The sequence below is a fragment of the Macaca thibetana genome, chromosome 5, assembly GCF_024542745.1.
Source record: "Macaca thibetana thibetana isolate TM-01 chromosome 5, ASM2454274v1, whole genome shotgun sequence".
NCBI classification, from domain to species: domain Eukaryota; kingdom Metazoa; phylum Chordata; class Mammalia; order Primates; family Cercopithecidae; genus Macaca; species Macaca thibetana.
Genome location: NC_065582.1, coordinates 171,165,024 through 171,184,963, shown reverse-complemented (window position 1 = coordinate 171,184,963; position 19,940 = coordinate 171,165,024). Strand labels below are relative to the sequence as shown.

Sequence of the window (19,940 nt, the reverse complement as noted above, 5' to 3'; positions counted from 1 at the left end):
TTTTTTTTTTTTTTTTTTTTTTGAGACAGAGTCTCTCTGTGTCACCCAGGCTGGAGTGCAGTGGCACATTCTCAGCTCACTGCAACCTCCACCTCCCAGGTTCAAGCAATTCTCCCACATCAGCCTCCCGAGTAGCTGGGACTGCAGGTGCGTGTCACCACGCCCAGCTAATTTTTGCATTTTTAGTTGAGACAGGTTTTTGCCATGTTAGCCAGGCTGGTCTCAAACTCCTGACCTCAGGTGATCTGCCCACCTCAGTCTCCCAAAATGCTGAGATTACAGGCATGAGCCACCATGCCTGGCTCTGCACACATTTTTTTTAAAAATATTTTTTTTCTTTTTGTCAGTGTAATAGCTGCTCATAATAGTGATTGACACATACAGAAAATATAAATTAATCACCCACATTCCTACCACCTAAAGGCAACCCATTTAGCATAGTGGTGACCAGGTATTGGCATTTAAGAATTTAACTATGACTGTTAGCACTATTTGGAAGCAATCTGAGACATGGATAACATGGAGTATATTGTTTGATATTGAGTATCATTTTGCTAGGGAATGAACCCAGCCACCTATACATCACTGCCACATATTTCACCTCTACACCTCCTTCATTCTACTATAAACATTTTATGAGGGAAATTACATGCTCCAGTAGTATTTTGAAGTGGAGATTTTGGAATTTCTGTAGACCTGTCACTCCGTTGGGAATCCTAGACTTCGGCCCATGTATTTTTAACACAGTAAAGCTCATGCTCCTCCAACGACTGTTGCATTTTGCTTTGAAAGTAAGCACTTCCTATGCTATTGCAAATACTGTAGACTTTTACTAATGGCTGGTTAATATTTCAGACACTTAAGTATCACAGTTTACTTACCATCCCCTTGTTAAGTATTTGGTATTGGTTATAATATTTCAGTATTACAAAGAATGCTGCACCACACATCTTTGTGCACAATGCTCCTGGTAGTCCTTAGTGCTGTTTGCCAGATAATTCTGGCTTGTCTTTTGAGCCCACCGTTTGCACTTCCCTGCCTCATGAAATTATTTACATGTGACTTACACTGGCCAATCAGTTGCAAGCGGGAGTGATGTGTGTGACTTTTGGGTGGAAGCCTTTAAGAAGTGGTCCATGATTTGTCACTGTCTCCTCCCTTTCCTGGCAATCAGAGATTTTGCAGATGTGTCCCAGAATGAGGACACGTGCAACAAAACCCCAGTGGGCCTGTGATAAACATGTAGTGTGAGCATGATATAAATCATTGTTGTTTTAAAGTCACTGCAGTTTCGAGGTTCTTTGCTAAGGGAGCATAACCTACTTTATTATAGCTGATAAGATACTGCATATTTTCTATTATCTTCTTGGGGTAGATTCCCAGACATGGATTACTGAGTCTATGAGTTTTTTGACATTTCAAGGCAATTTGCTTTCCAAAATAAACCAATTTGCATTTCTACTAAGCCATATGAAATGCCACATTTATCATATCCTTGCCATTATTTAGAACTGACGATTTGTAAAAATGCTCATTTCATAGCAGAAAAATGTCACGTCTTTATTTGCTAAAAATACTTGGTTCTTCTCATAGTATTCAAAGGATAGTTCTGGGGTGATCCACGTCATGCTGAATGGTTCAGAGCCAACAGGAGCCTATCCCATCAAAGGGTAAGAACACCAGCACATTCAAACACAACAGAGAATGCCCAAATATTTATTTAATTGTTTTAAACAGAGGCTAAAGAAAATTATCCTAGTCCCCATCTCATGCTTGCTTCTGTAAATTTAGGTAAAGCAAAACAGATGAATGACCTGGTGATCAGAGCCATGTCTATAGAGTTAAACCATTAACAGCTGATGAATACTGGAATAAAAAGTAAACTAAAAATAAAAGCTAAAGAAGAAAAACTTCTAAAAGCCCTTTATTTTTTAAAGAAGAGTAATGATAAATTAACTAAAAACTGAAATGGAAAAAATATCATATTGCTTTAGGGCTTTAAGAAATGTTTCTCAGTTTTTTTGCAGATTATGAAATTCCAAACCTCCAGAAGGAAAAGATTACACGAATTGAGATCTGGGTTATGCATGAAATTGGGGGACCCAATGTGTAAGTTATGGTGATATTGATGATGATAATTGCACAAGTTTGTTTTTCTTGATTATGATATGATCAAGTTCGATTTAACATTTTCAGTTTGGGGGAAATGACAGCCTTCTTGTTTCTAACGGGGTTGGTAGAGAAAGACAGAAGCTTGACTTCCTGGGAATGCCACTAGTCAGTCCTGAGCCCAGAGAGAAAACCTCCTTTATCCGGGATATTCTTCTCAGCCAGCAAAGACAGTGTTCCTTTCTGAGTGACTTGGGTAGCTTTGGATGGGCGAGTTCCTTATGCATTTGTGAGGGTCTAAGTCATTTTCTCCTTCTGGTCATTTGAAATTCAAAAGCCCTCACCAGTGGTTCTCAGAATTAACCTAAGGACTCTATAATTAAGATGTCATTCTCAGAGAACAACCAGCTCTTCAACTGGGTCTTGAATAACTGGTTAAGAAAACTTTTATGATCCACATTTTCTGGGAAGCCACATGAGTTTATATGTAAATGCAAACTTAAACTCATCCTTCTCAGCAGTGAAGGGCACTGCTGGCACAAACTCAAGACAAAAAAGTTAAATTGATTTGGTTTAAAGAAAAGCCAACGAGGCCACAGCCTAAATAAAGCTGGACAGCCATGATGGAGCTTCAGAAACAAGCTGGGGCCTTGTCCTTCGGAACAGTCCCTCTGTGCTACCTGGAGGAAGGTATTACTAACCCCAAGGAGTGGAGGTCGCATTGAAAGTGTTTAGGAGAACCTCAGTGAATTCCCTGTGTCTGTGTCAGCCCCCAGGACTCTCTAAGACTCACCATATAAGGGGTAATTTTTCCCCTGTCCCTTGGGCAATAGATCGTGATAAATTTGCAAACTACTTAATTATACCAAGATCTGCATTCCCTTTCTCAGAAGACAAATTATACTTATTTTTGCATGAAAAATGCATATCGTTGGTCTAATTTTTGTGAGAAGTTGCTCTGTCTAGAAGTTATACTTGCTTGTTATTTTACTGTATCTGTCAGAGGAAGCACAAAACCTACCTCTAATGAGATAAGGGGATTGGCATTCAACGTCATCTCAGCCCATCATTTCTGCTGTATGAGAGGTTACAAAAGGAGTCAGAGCACCTGGTAGTACATTTGAGCCACAGGGTGGAGGTGCAGGTCATGATCTAAGGAAGTAGGACTCTTGGCTCACATTTTAGGGAAAACATATTAGCACCATAGTTAATAAAATTATAATGTATTAGGGATTATTATTGTTAATTAAGTAGATTTTAGCTGCTCTTGTCACACAAAAAAGTAACTATGTGAGATGATAGATGGTTAATCTGCTTTGCTATAATAACCAATTTACTATCTATATGTATCTAATGACATCATGCTGTACATCTCAAATATACAAAATAAAACTTATTTAAAAAATAAAACTCATAAGCAAAGAGCTAAACACAGCATGGCTAACACCTGATTGTGTTTAGCATGGTTTGGGCTGCCTTTATTCAAATAAACAGTTTATAGTTATTTATTTATTTATTTATTTATTTATTTATTTATTGAGACAGAATTTCGCTCTTGTTGCCCAGGCTGGAGTGTAGTGCAACCTCAGCCTCCCGAGTTCAAGTGATTCTCCTGACTCAACCTCCTGACTGCTGGGATTACAGGTGTCCACTAGCACGTCCAGCTGATTTTTTGTATTTTAGTAGAGGCAAGGTTTCACCATGTTGGCCAGGCTGGTCTCGAATTGCTGAACTCAGGTGATCCACCTACCTCAGCCTCCCAAAGTGCTAGGATTACAGGGGTGAACCACCATGCCCAGCCTTTATAGTTATTTTAATAACACATTCACTTATCTCTGTGTCCAGGTGTCCTGCAGCCTAAATGTCGTTGCTTACTGAAAAAAAAATTCTAAGTAGTGAGCCTGGCCCAGAGTAAGGCATTGTCCCAGGTATTGGCAAAGTTCTAAAAAATGATGTTATTCAACACTGTGCTTTCTTCATTCCTGTAATGCCTGGAATTCCACTTCTGTAAAAATTTCCAGTTGCTCATTTCCTCCCTGTACACTCCCACTCTATTAATTTTATGGTGGTGAGGCTGTTTACCATCCCATTTCATGTAAAGTCAGGGTCCTGTTTGTAATATATCGTGCCTAATAACCACAGTTGGTGGTGGTGTGTATCTACCTCTGTTTGCATTTGTAAATTCTCCCTGCTTGATTGTGACCATTACTGAAAGCAGGTAAGAATCACTGTTGGAAACACATGAAAAAATGCTCATCATCACTCACCATCAGAGAAATGCAAATCAAATCCACAATGAGATACCATCTCACACCAGTTAGAATGGCAATCATTAAAAAATCAGGAAACAATAGGTGCTGGAGAGGATGTGGAGAAATAGGAACACTTTTACACCGTTGGTGGGACTGTAAACTAGTTCAACCATTGTGGAAAACAATGTGGCGATCCCTCAAGGATCTAGAACTAGAAATATCATTTGACCCAGTCATCCCATTACTGGGTATATACCCAAAGGATTATAAATCATGCTGCCATAAAGACACATGCACACGTATGTTTATTGCAGCACTATTCACAATAGCAAAGACTTGGAATCAATCCAAATGTCCATCAATGACAGACTGGATTAATAAAATGTGGCACATATACACCATGGAATACTATGCAGCCAAAAAAAAAAAAAAAAAAAAAAAAAAAAAGAATGAGTTTGTGTCCTTTGTAGGGACATGGATGCAGCTGGAAACCATCATTCTCAGCAAACTATCGCAAGAACAGAAAACCAAACACCGCATGTTCTCACTCATAGGTGGGAAATGAACAATGAGATGACTTGGACACAGGAAGGGGAACATCACACACCGGGGCCTATTGTGGGGAGGGGGGAGGGGGAAGGGATAGCATTAGGAGATATACCTAATGTAAATGATGATATAATGGGTGCAGCACAGCAACATGGCACATGTATACGTACGTAACAAACCTGCACGTTGTGCACATGTACCCTAGAACTTAAAGTATAATAATAATAATACACACACACACACACACACACACAATCACTGTTGGTATGAGTGTGGGAAATTGCCACTCTCATACTTTATCAGGGTGTAATTTGGCCATTCATATAAAAGCCTTAAACTGGATTCAAATCTTTGATGCCAGAAAACCTACTTTCAGGAATTTATACCAACAGAACAAATAATTAATAATGTGTATGAAAATGAAGTTCCAGTCAGTGACTGTCTGGGCTGGTGGCATGGGAGGTAAGAATTTACCAAGACAGTTGTAGGTAAAGAAAGACAGATTTATTAGAGAAAGTATGAAAATATGTTGCAAGGGTGCAACTGGCAGGTCAGCAAGAGACAAGCTGACTGCAGGGAGACAAAGGCTTACTGGGAATTTTACAGAATGGTGCTTGTGCTGTGTGCTGAAGAGCACTTGTGCAGTTCTGATAACACCAAGGTTGCAGTGAGCTAACTTGCCTTTTTCTATCAGCTGAGCGTCTGGTGATAGGTGGCCTTGGGAAGGTTGTGAGTTATTTGTGCAGGAAGCCTATGTGCCCTGGACCATGAAGAAGGTAGACTTATAGCTTATCTGCTTTGTCTTTTTGCTTTCCCCTGCTCCTGCCAGCCTGACTCCGTTTTCCTAATTAGGACTCCACACCAACAAAGTTTGTTCTAGTGTAAATGGCATTGAAATAAAAGAATCGACCTAGGTCTTCAACAAGAGAGGATGGGTTCTATGAGTGTTGGTCTGTTTATGTAAGGGAGACCATGCTGGAGCTAAAAATAATGGCAGAGAAGTGTGTGTGTTTGTATGTGTGTGTGTGCAGACGGGACCTAAAACAGACTACAAAACACATTGGATAGCAGAGACCCATTGCTGTATTTTAAAAATCTTGCAGAAATAAATGTATTTTAAAAGTCTAGACCTATATACACCAAAATGTTAACAGCAGCTATCTCTAGGGGTGTGAGATTTGGGGTAATTTTAAAAAATTTTTGTTTATTTGCATTTTCTAATATTTTTAAATCTGTATGTTTTGGTGGTTACTTAAAACTTCAAATGAATATACTGTAGTGTAGGGTGAACAAATTGGCAGGTAGCAATGTGCCGAGCCCCTGGAGCACATTGCAGATATGTGTCACTGTCTGGGGACAGACTACACAGGTGGCTGACACCACGTGCATGCACTGGCCCTGGCTTTCCCAGCGCTCCCGGCTGCCCAGCTTCAGGTCCGGTTCTGGGGTCTTCAGAGCATCATCTCCTGGGTCCTGCAGGTTTACCAGAAGCAGCCCTCTTTAAACCAGAGACATTCCTCTTTTCTTTCTGGGAGTAGAATATCCAGGAGCACATGGTCAAAAGAAATTATGATTATCCCAGAAACAACTTCCTCTTCCACCTCTTATTTGCTTACTTTTTAATTATGTATTTTTATGTTTTAGGGAATCCTGCGGGGAAGGCACCATGAAAGTCCTAGAAAAGAGGCTGAAGGACATGGGGTTCCAGTACAGCTGTATTAATGATTACCGGTAGGTGGCCTATATATCAATGTGTACTTGTAGAGGCGGTGTGTGATTTTGGAGGAGGTGGGCTGCCAAAAAGGTATTGCTGGTTCTCAGCTCTGAAGGCCACGGGGTGGTGTCTTCTGGGTGGCCTCTTGGTGTGGAGGCAAGGAGCACCTTCTGGCCTGGGTTTGGCCAGGGCCCCACCTACTGCTGTCCAGAGTCCATCTTCATGGCATTTAAAGGACACACAGAGCAGCACTTTCTCATTTGCTCATGCCTAGTTCTCTCCTCACTGTGCTTACTGTGCAGTGAGACACGGGAGGACAGGGACTAATGAAGTTCCTATGTCTTTGGATCTCTGTGGGATCCTTGTGCATGACAGGTGCTAAGGTGGGAGTTTGTTTGAGATATTTACAGACACATCTTGACCACAGACCAATAGGAAAATAATAGTAACTACCACTTGGTGAGCACCTATGGGCCAGACCCTTTATATACTTATAATCAGATATCATTTATGGGCCTTGTTGCTTGTAATTAAAAAAAAAAAAAAAAACTTGGCTCGAGCCCTAAGGTAGTTGCAAGCCATCTCTGGACTCAAATCCCTGCCTCTCGCTCTCTCTGCCTCAGCCCCCAAGACTGTGGACCTGCTGATTCTGCAAGGGGCTGGAATCCAACACTGCAAAAGCTGAGTGGCTTTCTTGAACATTTCTGAGTGTCGCAGGGTGGAAATGACGTCAGTGGTCTTCTCTTGTTGCCCAACACCCTTGATTATCCTGCTTTTCTGCCACTTTCTGCCTTCCCAGCAGCCCCATGGACTGGATCATTCTCCCAGCTGAGCAAAGCACCCTAAATGTGTGAACCACTCCCTCCCACTCCATGCCTCCTCAAGACAAGGAGCCCCTCAAGGCTGTTCTGTTACCTGTACCTTTTACTCTTATATTATTGCCAATGCCCTCAAAAGTTAGATGTTGTTTATCACCCCCTCTTAAAAACAAAACAAGGGAAATGTCCTTTTCTGGAAATATAATCTATGTACAGAAAAATATACAAAACATGAGTACACAGGTGGATGAAGTTTCCCCCATTTAGCGCATACCTGCAACCAGCCCTCAGACTAATAAACAGAACGTAACCAGCATCCCCAGAGGCTCCCATTGGCCTCTTTTGGCCACCAACCCCATAGTAACCACTCTCCAGATTTGTAATGTCATTTATTAGTTTTATCTGTCTTTAAGCTTTAAACTCAGTGACAGAGCTGAGTTTTGAACCCAGCTTTGCATGGCCTTAAAGCATGCTCTTTCCCTCATGCTACCAAGCTCTTCCTTCCTTAATAAAAGCTCCAGTAGTAAATTTTAAAAAATATTCAATTCTTGGCTGAGCGCGGTGGCTCATACCTGTAATCCCAGCACTTTGGAAGGCCAAGGTGGGCGGATAACGAGGTCAGGAATTTGAGGCCAGCCTGGCCAACATGGTGAAACCCCGTCTCTACTAAAAATACAAAAATTAGCTGGGCGTGGTGGTGGGTGCCTGTAATCCAGCTACTCGGGAGGCTGAGGCAGGAGAATCACTTGAACCCAGGAGGTGGAGATTGCAGTGAGCCGAGATCATACCATTGCACTCCAGCCTGGGTGACAAGAACAAGACTCCGTCTCAAAAAACCAAAAGAATTCAATTCTTACTCCAAAACAGCTCAATAGCCAAGCACAGTGGCATGCACCCGTAGTTCCAGCTACTTGGGAGTCTGAGGTGGGAGGATTGCTTGAGCCCAGGAGTTCAAGGGAACAGTGAGCTATGATGGGGCCACTACACTCTAGCCTAGGTGACAGAGCAAGACCTGGTCTCAAAATAAAACAAAGCAAACTCCCTGCCATCAACCCCTCAATACCAAACCAAACAAAGCAAAAAAACAAGCTCAATGATGGAGAAAATTGTAGCTAAAATTTTTGCATTCACAACCGCTTTGCTTTGTTTTTATGTCATTGGGCTGAGCTGTAATAGCCGGGCCAGAGCCCAAGTCTCCTTCCCCCTTACAGCTGCCCTGGGTCTGGACTTATATCCTTCCTCTCCATTGGTGTCCCCACCTCAGTCGGCCTCAGGGCTCTTCTCTTCCAAGCCTGACTCAGTAACGAAACGAGGAAGCTCCCATTTCTTTACTGCCCATAAGTTGTTTCTGTGTTAGTGTCAGGAGCAGAGAGGATACAATAAAAGGTATAACATGGGAAAGTGACAAGGGTTAACATGACAAATCCAACTCCAACCCAGATGTGAGAACCTCCTGCCCCTCACAATTCAGGTGGCACTGCCTTCTGCCCCACATCAGTTGAAGGTTCTCCCTGAGGTGCTTGCCCATTTTGGAGGGGGCTTATCTTTTCACAGCCTCCCTTACCTCCCGGTTGGTTTCTGCCAGCACTGTGTTGAATCAGATTCAGTGAAACTCCATGCCTGTTTTTGGACGTACACAATGACAGATAATTACTCTTATTAAAAATATGTGCATCAGGTAGACATTAATGAAAGGTAGCTGAGTCAAGGACAGAAGACATGGCATGCCATAGAGAGAACAGTACCACGTTCCTGTTCTTCCATAGTCCCCTGCAGTGATCCTGCCACAGAGATCCTGTCTAGGCTTGTCTCCTACCTAACTCCCCATGTGCCACCAAGACCTGGCTCCTGTCTTCATTGCTGCTTCCCTTCCCCACCCTTGGTGCCTTGGAACTTCACATCTTCTCCCTCTACTGTGCACAGAAAGTTAGCGTTCCTCTCTGATGCCTGAGCGCTGACCATCACCCATGTGGTTCAAGTCCACCCTTCTGCCCAAAGTACTTATCAGGTTGTACTGTAATGTCATATGTGCATATAGAAGTGGTTAGAAGCTCGGGCCCTGGAGTCAGCCTGCATAATTCAAGTTCAGCCCTTCAACTTGCTGCTATGAGAACTTGGGCAGGTTACTGTGGTCAGCTTTGTAATTGTAAACTGGAGAAGATAAAGCACCTATTCCATTTGGTTGTTATGAGGATTAAATGACATGATCCTCACAGAAGATATAATCAAATGTCTTGGTACATAGTAAGTGCTTGATAAATGCTGGCTAATATTTTTATTTGTTTTATTTTTTCTAGACACAGGTCCTCACTCTGTTTTCCAGGCTGGAGTGCAGTGGTGCGATCATAGTTCACTGCAGCCTTGAACTCCTGGGCCTCCCGCCTCAGCCTCCTGAGTAGCCGAGACTATAGGCGTGAGCCTCTGCACCCAGATAATTTTTAGACTTTTTTTTTTGTAGAGCCAGCGTCTCGCTATGTTGCCCAGGCTGGTCTCAAACTCCTGGTCTCAAGCAGTCCTCCTGCCTCAACCTCCCAAAGCGCTGGGATTACAGGCATAAGCTACCATGCTGGGCCACTAATATTTTTAGAGGAAATAGTTTGTGTATTCTTTGAGGTCAGAGACTACTGTATCTCCAGGACTTTTCATGCAAGCCATAAATGTTTCATGGATGAAAGTTATTTAAATAACTCCTTAAATATTATTTTCTTTCTGTAGACCAGTGAAGCTCTTACAGTGTGTGGACCACAGCACTCATCCTGACTGTGCCTTAAATTCGTAAGTAAATGTCTTAACTCAGGTCGTTCTTTCCCAAGATAACCATCTCCTTTCAGAAGTTTTCAGTTCACAAACATGAACATATTATCAAACGCAGATGTAAGTGTGCTCATTTGGTTCTGGTTTGGCATTATTTTTATTTATATGTATCTGTCTTAGTTTTTGTACAAAAAGCAATCACGCTACACATAACGTCCTGCTGTGAGCTTTCTTCACTTGCCGGTGTAATGCAGCCATCCTTTGAAGTTTGTTCATACTTTCTGTCCCAGTCTGCTAGTGGCTGTAGAGCAATCTGTAGGATGGTCACACCACCTTTTATGTAATCCCTTCTGAGTCATGGGCTGGCTTGTTTGTATGTTGTTGTAGTAGTTTTTTTTAGCTATTATAAACAATACTGAAATATAATCCTTGATTATATGCTTTAAGCTGTTGTGCAAGTATTTGTGTAGGATAGATTCCCAGAAATGGAACTGCTGGGTCAAAGAATGTGTGTATTTTAAATTTTGGTGTGTTCTGCAAAATTCTGATATGTTTCAGAAAGGCTGTGCCAGGATACACTGCCACCACCAGTCTATGCTGGGAGCACCCCTTCTCCACTCCTCCACACTATGCATTTTCTACATCCATATCTGTATCTGTGCCTGTACCTATAACCATATCACTTTAGCCAATCTTAGGGGTAAAACATAGCGCATTATTGTCATTTCAGTTTGTGTTGGCCGGGAGATTTCTGATCCCTCCACTTGAATTCTCTTATGAAATCTATTTACTAACATCATGTTTGTCCTGCCAATCCACCTCAGGTGTGCTTTCCTCTATGAGACTTTCCTCATTTTCCACGTGGATTGAGGAACTCTCTTCTCTTTGCTCCCAAGGACTTTGTGCACAATCTGATGACAGTGCTTTACTTTTCCTAGCCCTGCTGTCGTTCATTCTGTACCATCTGCCTGCCTCACTCTGCCTTCCTCTTTGTGTTTCTCTTAGTATTTTTCATTAGAGTTGCACATAGTGGGTGCACCATCAATGCCTGCAGGATCCATTCGTCCATCTACAAGAGAAGAGAACTAATCGGAGTGCACAGCAACTATATGCTAGGCATTTGCTGTGTGCACTACATAAAATACTATGTTTATCTGAATAACTAGTAAGTTTAAGAGAGTCAGGCTGGGCATGGTGGCTCATGCCTGTAATCCCAGCACTTTGGGAGGCTGAGGCAGGTGGATCACCTGAGGTCAGGAGTTCGAGACCGGCCTGACCAACATGGTGAAACCCCATCTCTACTAAATACAAAACATTAGCCGGGAGTGGTGGTGCATGCCTGTAATCCCAGCTACTTGGGAGGCTGAGGCAGGGGAATCACTTGAACCCAGTAGGTGGAGGTTGCAGTGAGCCGAGATTGCGCCAGTGCACTCCAGCCTGGGCAACAAGTGTGAAACTCCATCTCAAAAAATAAAATAAAATGAAATAAAATAAAATAAAATAAATAAGATAGAGAAAGAGAAAGAGAGAAAGAGATAAAGCACATGCCCTGGTGAGCTGGCTTGTCATCCCCATATAATTCTTCTTCCTTCTTCATTTAGTAATAGAACCCTTGAATTTTAAATGGGTTCATGGCTATCAAGAATAACGATCCTAGCTTCCCTACCCACTGTGGCCAAGTGACATGTGCAATTTCTGGGTTTAGCACTTGAAAGGAAGGGGCATACATTCCCTTTCTCCTTTTATGCTGGCTGGTATATGGGCCCACAAGATGTGGAGGTGAGCTGTCTTCAACTGGGCGTGGCAGAGCAACACAGCAAAAGGAAGCCGGGTGCCTCTGTACCATGGTGTCACTCTACCAGCCCTGGAGAGTTACTGAGAGAGAAATAAACATCTATCTTCTCTAAGCCACTGTCATTTAGACAGAAGCCAGACTTTCATTTGATCTGGTGTGGGTAGGTTCATATTCTCCCTTCAGAAGCAAAGAAACTCTGGCTCAGAGAAGTTAATGAAGGACTCACTCAAGACCACCCAGCTAGTGCAGGCAGAACCAGGATCTGAAGGAGTCTGAGAACTGTCAAAATTCACTCTGACAGATTTCTTGCTCTTTGGGCCGGAAATTAGGACAACAGACCCATCATCTCCAGCATGTATTCTAGGAGCCAACATCCCAGGGTTCGGTGATGGATTTAAGTCCTCTCCTCATGCTCTAATGCTATTCGTTCCCTGTGAATCTGGCATACATCGTTTCTGAGTCCTCTCACAGTAGATAAAGAACAGCCTGTGAACCTGGGTCTCTCACAGGAGATAAAGAACAGCCTGTGAACCTGGGTCTCTCACAGGAGATAAAGAACAGCCTGTGAACCTGGGTCTCTCACAGGAGATAAAGAACAGCCTGTGAACCTGGGTCTCTCACAGGAGATAAAGAACAGCCTGTGAACCTGGGTCTCTCACAGGAGATAAAGAACAGCCTGTGAACCTGGGTCCTTCCTTTCCTCACCTGAAAATGAAGTCCACCCTCACATCGCTGCTGCTCAAAAACCTTCAAAGTTCTCTACCACCAAGTTCAGACTTCTGGTCCCATCTTCCAGGTTCATCATACTCTTTCCAGACACGTCACCCACTGCTTCTCACCTGGAACTTTTATTTCAAGGCTAGTTTTGATCCACTTCCCGTAAGATATTACATGCTTTCTTGCTCATTGGCCTGTGGAAACACCGTTTTGGCAGCAGTAAGCACTCTGTTCTTACTGAGTTAGTCAGATGATCTGAAATTGTCAGTTTTCTTATCTACAAAGCCTCCGTGAGGTTACTCTGATCCCTGATCTCAATATTTAAAATTATAGCCTCCATCTCACAACTGTGGCTCTTCAAAACCCTCATGTGACTGTATTTTTTTCTTTTTTATAGTATTTATCTTCTGACTGACCTACTTGTGAAGTTCATTCTTTTTTTTTTGTAATTTTTATTTTTATTTTTATTTTTTTTTTGAGACAAGGTCTCTCTCTGTCACCCAGGCTGTAGTGCAGTGGCACAATTACGGCTCACTGCAGCCTTGACCTCCTGGGCTCACGTGATCCTCCCATCTCAGCCTCCCAAATAGCTGGGGAAACAGGCACTCACCACTATGCCCAGCTAACTTTTAAGTTTGTGGTTTTTTTTTTTTTTTTTTTGTAGAGATGAGGTCTCACTATATTACCCATGCTGGGAAGTTCATTCTTTAACACCTCCCACCTGTTAGAACATGAGCTCCAGGAAGTCAGGGACTTTGACCTGTTTTGTTCACTGGTGATGGTATTCTAAGGACCTAAAACAGAGCTTGTAACCTGGTAGACACTTAGGAATGAATGAATGCACCAAATAGATGAATGAATGACTGAATGATTGGATTCTACCCTGGAAAGGCATAGATTTAAGAAGAACGACGTTCAAAGGTGCTGGGCAACCAAAAGGAATGACAAATGCTCTACGACAGCTTCAGAGAAGTGCCCAGAGGCTGCATATGCAGAAGTTCTACGTTTTGATTGCAAGAAAAACAATCCTTCTGTGGGTCACTTATGTGGAAAAGGGGGGAATGAAGTTGTTGAAAAGATTTAGTGGTATAGACTTTCTAAGGAACCTGCAACCTTGTAAGGCTTGGATAGGGAAGTGTCCGTGGTGTTAGAATTACTTAGGATTGTATGGGTTTACTCTTTGTCTCATTATTAAGACTATCAACCTATACAGAAACAGACCATGTAAAATTCCTTGTTGTAAAACCCATTGCACCCTACACCACCATTCCTGAAATGGGCAAATGGTGCCATCCTAGCACCAGTGCCTTGGGTTAGCTCCCCTGCTGCAGGAAGCATAAGGAGAACGAGGGCAGCTCTTCTTACTTCTCCTTGGTATTTCTTTTTTTTTTTCTTTTCTTTTTTTTTTTTTTTTTTTTTTTTTTTTTTTCTGAGACGGAGTCTCGCTCTGTCGCCCAGGCTGGAGTGCAGTGGCGTGATCTCGGCTCATTGCAACCTCCACCTCCTGGGTTCAAGCAATTCCCCTGCCTCAGCCTCCTGAGTTTTCTCAGTATTTCTGAGCACTTTGCAGTGTCAGGCTTCCAGCTGGCACTCTGGAGTGATCATCTCATTTTACTCCAACCACGTTCCTGGAAGGAGGACAGTTTGATTGTCAGCAATGATGCTGGTTCAGAGAGATTAAGCGGTCACTCAGTGTAACTCAGAGGCAGAAGCAAAACCGACGTTTGTCTGTGTGTAAAGTTCTCATTCTTCCTACCACAACACACTGCCTTAAAGTGTCTCTGGGGCTCACACCACAGCAGGTAGGTAAGGGGTTTGCAGTTCCTGACCTGTTCTTTCCTGTGTGTGCGCATTCTTTCAGTGACTGTTGGTAGACATTTTTTGACAATTCTGCCCGATTCCTTTGAATGTCAAGGATAAAACTCTCTTTCACTCTGCCAAGTTTTTCTCCAACTTTCATCACCCTGGCAGGAATTTTACTAATCTCTTTTTTTAAACATTCTAGTAGTGAATATTCATGGATAATTTACAAAAGAGAAACCACAAATAGCAAATGTACAAGATTATTTAATCGCTCTAATAATAATGGAATACAAATTCAGCAAGGTGTCATTTTCACCTAAACTTTTTTGACATACATTAAAACATAGCAGAAAAGTGTTTTAGAGATGTTATTCAAGCTTGATATCACTGTAAATTGATAAAGTGCTTTGGGAAAACAATTTGACAATATGCGTCAAGAATTAGAAAAGTATCACAGTCTTCGACCTAGGTCAGACTTTAGGGTACTTTTGGTGCCCTATTCTAAAGAAGTGATTCAAAAGGCGCATACAGCTTATAAGCTCAAATATGTTCGCCAGAGCATTCTTTATAATACTGAAATATTGGGAACTAGACCCAAATATCCACTGACAAGTAAATGGTTACATCAAAGGGTATACTTACTGGAGAGAGTAGAATGTAGCTCTTAAGGACAATGGTAGAATAATCATATGGCAAGCAGAAGACCACATGAATAATCTAAGAGGAAACCTTAGATTATAAGGTCAATAAGCACCAACCTTAGCGCTTATAGATTATAATATTGGCCAAAAATTCAGTAGACTTTTAATCTGCAGGATTGGTGATGCTATGAGAAAACAGACATATAGTATTGGAATGAGGACTCAATGTGGTGCTGAGGGCCAAGGGCAAACATCAGATCTCTTAACTTGGCCAGAAGTCTCTGTCCTAAATGCCCCAGGCCGCAGAGACAGGACTACTCATCTCTACTTGTTTAGGAATAGTGGGGTAAAGGGCTTTTAATCTGAAAAAGTTTCAAATGAAATAAACAACTGTTGATGTAAATCCACCCATGTTATTGTTTTGTGGTAAATTTAGGGACAATCTGTATGTTTTGGTATTTAATTATTGGCAATATTTTAGAGAATGTAGCATATAAGAACAGCTGTTGGATTAAACCTGCGATGCCAGTATATGGGTTACTATTAAGTAACTAATTCTTTTTCTTTTTCCTTTTTTTTTTTTTTTTTTTGGAGACAGGTTCTCACTCTGTCATCCAGGCATGGAGTGCAGTGGTGTGATCATGGCTTATTGTAGTCTCAACCTCGTGGGTTCAAGTGATCCTCCTGCCTCGTCCTCTCATGTGGCTGAGACTAGAGGCCCACGCCACCACTACTGGAAATTTTTCTTTTCTTTTTTCCTTCCTTCCTTCCTTCCTTTTTTTTTTTTGATGGAGTCTCGCTCTGTCACCCAGGCTAGAGTTCAGTGGCTTGATCTTGGCTCATCCCTGCAGCCTCCACCTCCCGGGCTCAAGTGATTCTCCTGCCACAGCCTGCCGAGTAGCTGGGACTACAAATGTGAGCCACCACGCCTGGCTGACTTTTGTATTTTTAGTGGAGATGAGGTTTTACCATGTTGGCCAGGCTGGTCTCAAACTCCTGACTTTAGGTGATCCTCCTGCCTTGGCCTCCCAAAGTGCTGGGATTATAGGTGTGAACCACCATGCCCAGCCAAGTAACTGATTTTAGGCTTGGGACTTTTAGTAGGAAGTTATAAGAGAATTTTACTAAGTTTTGAACCAGTAGTGGAATTTGTAAAATAATTAAGATTAAATTTTATACATTTATTAGGTTTACTACAATCAAGTAATTGAGAAAGTTTGGCTAATTTAAAGTCATTTAAAAATTTTTTAAAAAGATATAATATTTTAATACTTAAGTCAAAAATAACCTGAAGCCTTGCCCAGTGGCTCATGCCTGTAACCCTAGCACTTTCAGAGGTCAATGTGGGAGGATCACTTGAGTCCAGGCATTCAAGACCAGCCTAGGCAACATGGTGAGACCCCGCCTCTACAAGCAAACAAACAAAAAATTAGTTGGGTATGTTGGTGTGCACCTATGGTCCCAGCTACTCAGGAGTCTGAGGCAGGAGGATTCTCTAAACCCAGGAGGGTCAATGCTTCAGTGAGCTGTAGTCACGCCACTGCACTCCAGCCTGGGTGACAGAATGAGACCCTTTCTCAAAGAATAATAATAATAATTTAACCTGAAATAACTTGAGTTTAAAACATCATGTGAATTAAGTAACTGTGACACATCCTTAAGAGTGACTGTCAGAGTTCACTAGGTTTTTAAATAGTACAGTGTGATTTGTAAATTAAATAAAAGGGCATGGGAAAATTAGGCTTTTGAGTGTATAAATGTAATAACAAGAATTAATTTTAAAAATCAAAGTAACTGCAAACAGTGCAGTTACCCCTCAAGTATAGTCTCACATTGACAAGAAAAGCTTTTTAAGTTACAAAGTGACAAACCAATGCACAGAATATGAACCCAGACATGTAAAGCAGAAGAAAGCAAAACAGCATATTTCTATTTGTGCATGATAATGGATGTAAGTGATAGAAATAGGTCTGAGAAAGTAAACTCCAAGCTGCTAACTGTGGGTTCCCTCTAGGCAAAGGAATAGGAACTGGCAAAAGATGAAGGGAGACTGTAATTATTAGTGTATTTAATTATGTGTCATTTTATTTTTTTTAAAAGTAAAGAAAAATGTAACCTTATGTTAATTAGTTAATTATTTGAAAGCAAAAGTCATTTTAAATTTTGAGTGAATCAAGTCTGGGACATTAACTGCATCACAGGTGCAATTGTACAAAATGTCCAGTAGGTGGAGCCCTAATACAAACCTGTGGGTGAGATTTCTTTAGCAAAAAAGAAAGGGGGACCAGCATTCAAATGGAGTCAGGAACTTTTAAGGACAGGGCCGCTAGTCCAGAGCCATGGGATATATTTCCAAGCCAACATTAGATGGTCTCATAATTTTAAAAACTCATATTTTAGTTAGTTTAAAAGAATTCAGTAATTTCTGTTTTTACAAACCCAGTGGTAAGATGCTGTTTACTATGAATAGGGTCCATATTTTGGGCAGGCCCTCTGTTGATGTCTTTGTGTCAGGACACTTAAACTCTGATAACGTAGCCATCAGTAGGGAACCTGGCTAACACCGTGTTCCATTCATACAATAAAAATTCATCCACAAGGAAGAATGAGTTAACTCCCTGTGTACCAATATGGAAGCATGTTCAAGATATGATGCAACACACGTTGTAGATTCCTTTTGTGCTTAGATAAAAGGATATCTAAAGACATTTAAGGATAACTTGCAGGGCAGCAGCAGGTCCTGTTGTCTAGAGAAGGTTTTTGCTCGGGAAACAATGTCTTGAGATGGTATTTCAATGACATGTGTGCTTAGGATTTCAGAAATAGGAATTAGTTCTATTAGGCAGGTTTAGCATGCATGTGTGCATTGCATTCCTGGAAAGAGAACTCAAACTGTCAAAGTTGGTTTTCTATGGAAAATGCAAATGGAGAGACTAAGAGACTTTTACTTTCCACTTTATAACTTCCTATATACTATGTAAATTTCTCCACGGTGTGCACAATTTGCTTTTTTTTTTTTTCTTTCTTTCTTTTTTTTTTTTTTTTTTTACTGGTAGCAGTATAATTTATTCAAATGTGCCTTAATATAGGTGCTAGGGCTTGCCTATGGTGCTCTTGATATATAAGGCCAGGACATTCTGCCAGTTTTTCTGCCAGTTTTTCTTGAGCAATGTCACCAAGAAGTTGACAGGCAGGTGAATGTTACACACAAGCTCATTGTCTGTCCTTTTCACGTGGCCAACAGCCACAGCCAGACATAACACCTTCTTCATTTGGAACTTGATTACGCACTTCATCTCATCCACTTTGGCCACCATGTTTTTGTTGTGTGCGAGCAGGGAGGGGAAATTTCCTGCCTTATTTAGACCTGGGCCGAGAATTCCTGGGATGTGCTTGATCAGAGACTCTGAGGCCAAAAATGCATCATACTCTTGGCCAGCTTCTTGACCAATTTTCTATTCTTGTTGAGTTTTCTCAGTACTTTGTTTTCCATGTGGGGGATATCCACAGCCTTCACCTTGTCACAGTGCTGCTGGTTTTCAGGACACACACGGAGAACTTGGGGCGGGGAGTGGACTTAAGCCTGACGGTGCCCGAGAATCACTTGTCCTTCTGGGAAGTCATAGTTCTTCAAGCTGATCTGCAACTCCACCGTCTCCAGAAACTTGGGGTCCTTGCGCTGGTTCCGATGCAGGACTTCCCGCACCGCCTCCTACAGGGTGTCACGGGAGACTGCTGCTCCTGGCTTCTCCCTCCACGCTAACCAGAAAAGAGACTAATACTGCACATATATTTTTGAGTGTAGATTCCATACACCAATACTGACACTTTCTCTATTTCCTTGTTAATTTGCAGGGCAGCAGCCACTACTCAAAGAAAAGCCCCAAGTCTTTATGCAGAACAAAGTGCGGTTCTTATCATTCCCCTCCTTCTGGTGCTGGCTTCCGGGACTCAACGGTAACTGTGAACTGTGTTGCTCTAACCCTCCCCCAGCCCTGCAGCCTCCCCTTGCAATCATCATTCCTGTTCTGTGTATACCAAATGATTCTGTTGTCTAAAGAAGCTCTTTGCGGGGAAAACGATGTCCTGAAATGGTATTTCAATGAGACATATGCACAGGATTTCAGAAACAAGAAATTAGTTTTATTTGGCAGATTAAAAAATGCTGCATTAGAATTAAAGCAAGTTATTTTCTTATTTTTATAATGACACAAAGCACTGGGAGTCAGACTGCTTGTATATTATCAAACATTTTTAGAGAATTCTAATAAAGCTGTATTTTACATCATCTATATTTTCCTGTATCTCCTGTATCTCCACACACACTGCATGCTTGTTGATCACTTAAGATATATGTGTACTATATAAATGTATGCATATATATTTTGTCTGCAAAGATTTCATTTATTTGGTATAAAGATGTTCAGTTACTGGTTCCTTTTTGTTTTGAGAGACAGAGTTTCACTCCTTTGCCCAGGCTGGAGTGAAGTGGTGAGATCTCAGCTCACTGCAACCTCCACTTCCAGAATTCAAGCGATTCTCCTGCCTCAGCCTCCCGAGTAGCTGGGATTGCAGGTGACTGCCACCATGCCCAGCTAATTTTTGTATTTTTAGTAGAGACAGGGTTTCACCATGTTGGCCACCATGTTGGCCAGGCCAGTCTCAAACTCCTGATCTAAGGTGATCCACCCGCCCCAGCCTCCCAAAGTGCTAGGATTACAGGCGTGAGCCACCACACCCAGCCATAATTGTTACTTATAATGAGGGAAAAACCCAAAATGTCCAGCA

General features: G+C 41.8%; 1 protein-coding gene and 1 pseudogene across 1 annotated transcript in view; one reads left to right on the top strand and one right to left on the bottom strand.

Annotated features, from left to right (window-relative positions):
• Positions 1-19,440, top strand: part of BST1 (bone marrow stromal cell antigen 1) — a 32,399-nt gene extending 12,959 nt beyond the window's left edge. Inside the window, exons 5-9 of the mRNA XM_050791663.1 lie at positions 1,594-1,670; positions 2,017-2,109; positions 6,555-6,641; positions 10,158-10,217; positions 19,008-19,440. Coding sequence (XP_050647620.1) covers positions 1,594-1,670; positions 2,017-2,109; positions 6,555-6,641; positions 10,158-10,217; positions 19,008-19,113 — 423 coding nt within the window. The 3' untranslated portion in view covers positions 19,114-19,440. The remainder of the gene's footprint in view (positions 1-1,593; positions 1,671-2,016; positions 2,110-6,554; positions 6,642-10,157; positions 10,218-19,007) is intronic.
• Positions 18,245-18,906, bottom strand: LOC126955025 (60S ribosomal protein L10a-like; annotated as a pseudogene).
• Positions 19,441-19,940: the final 500 nt, after the last annotated feature.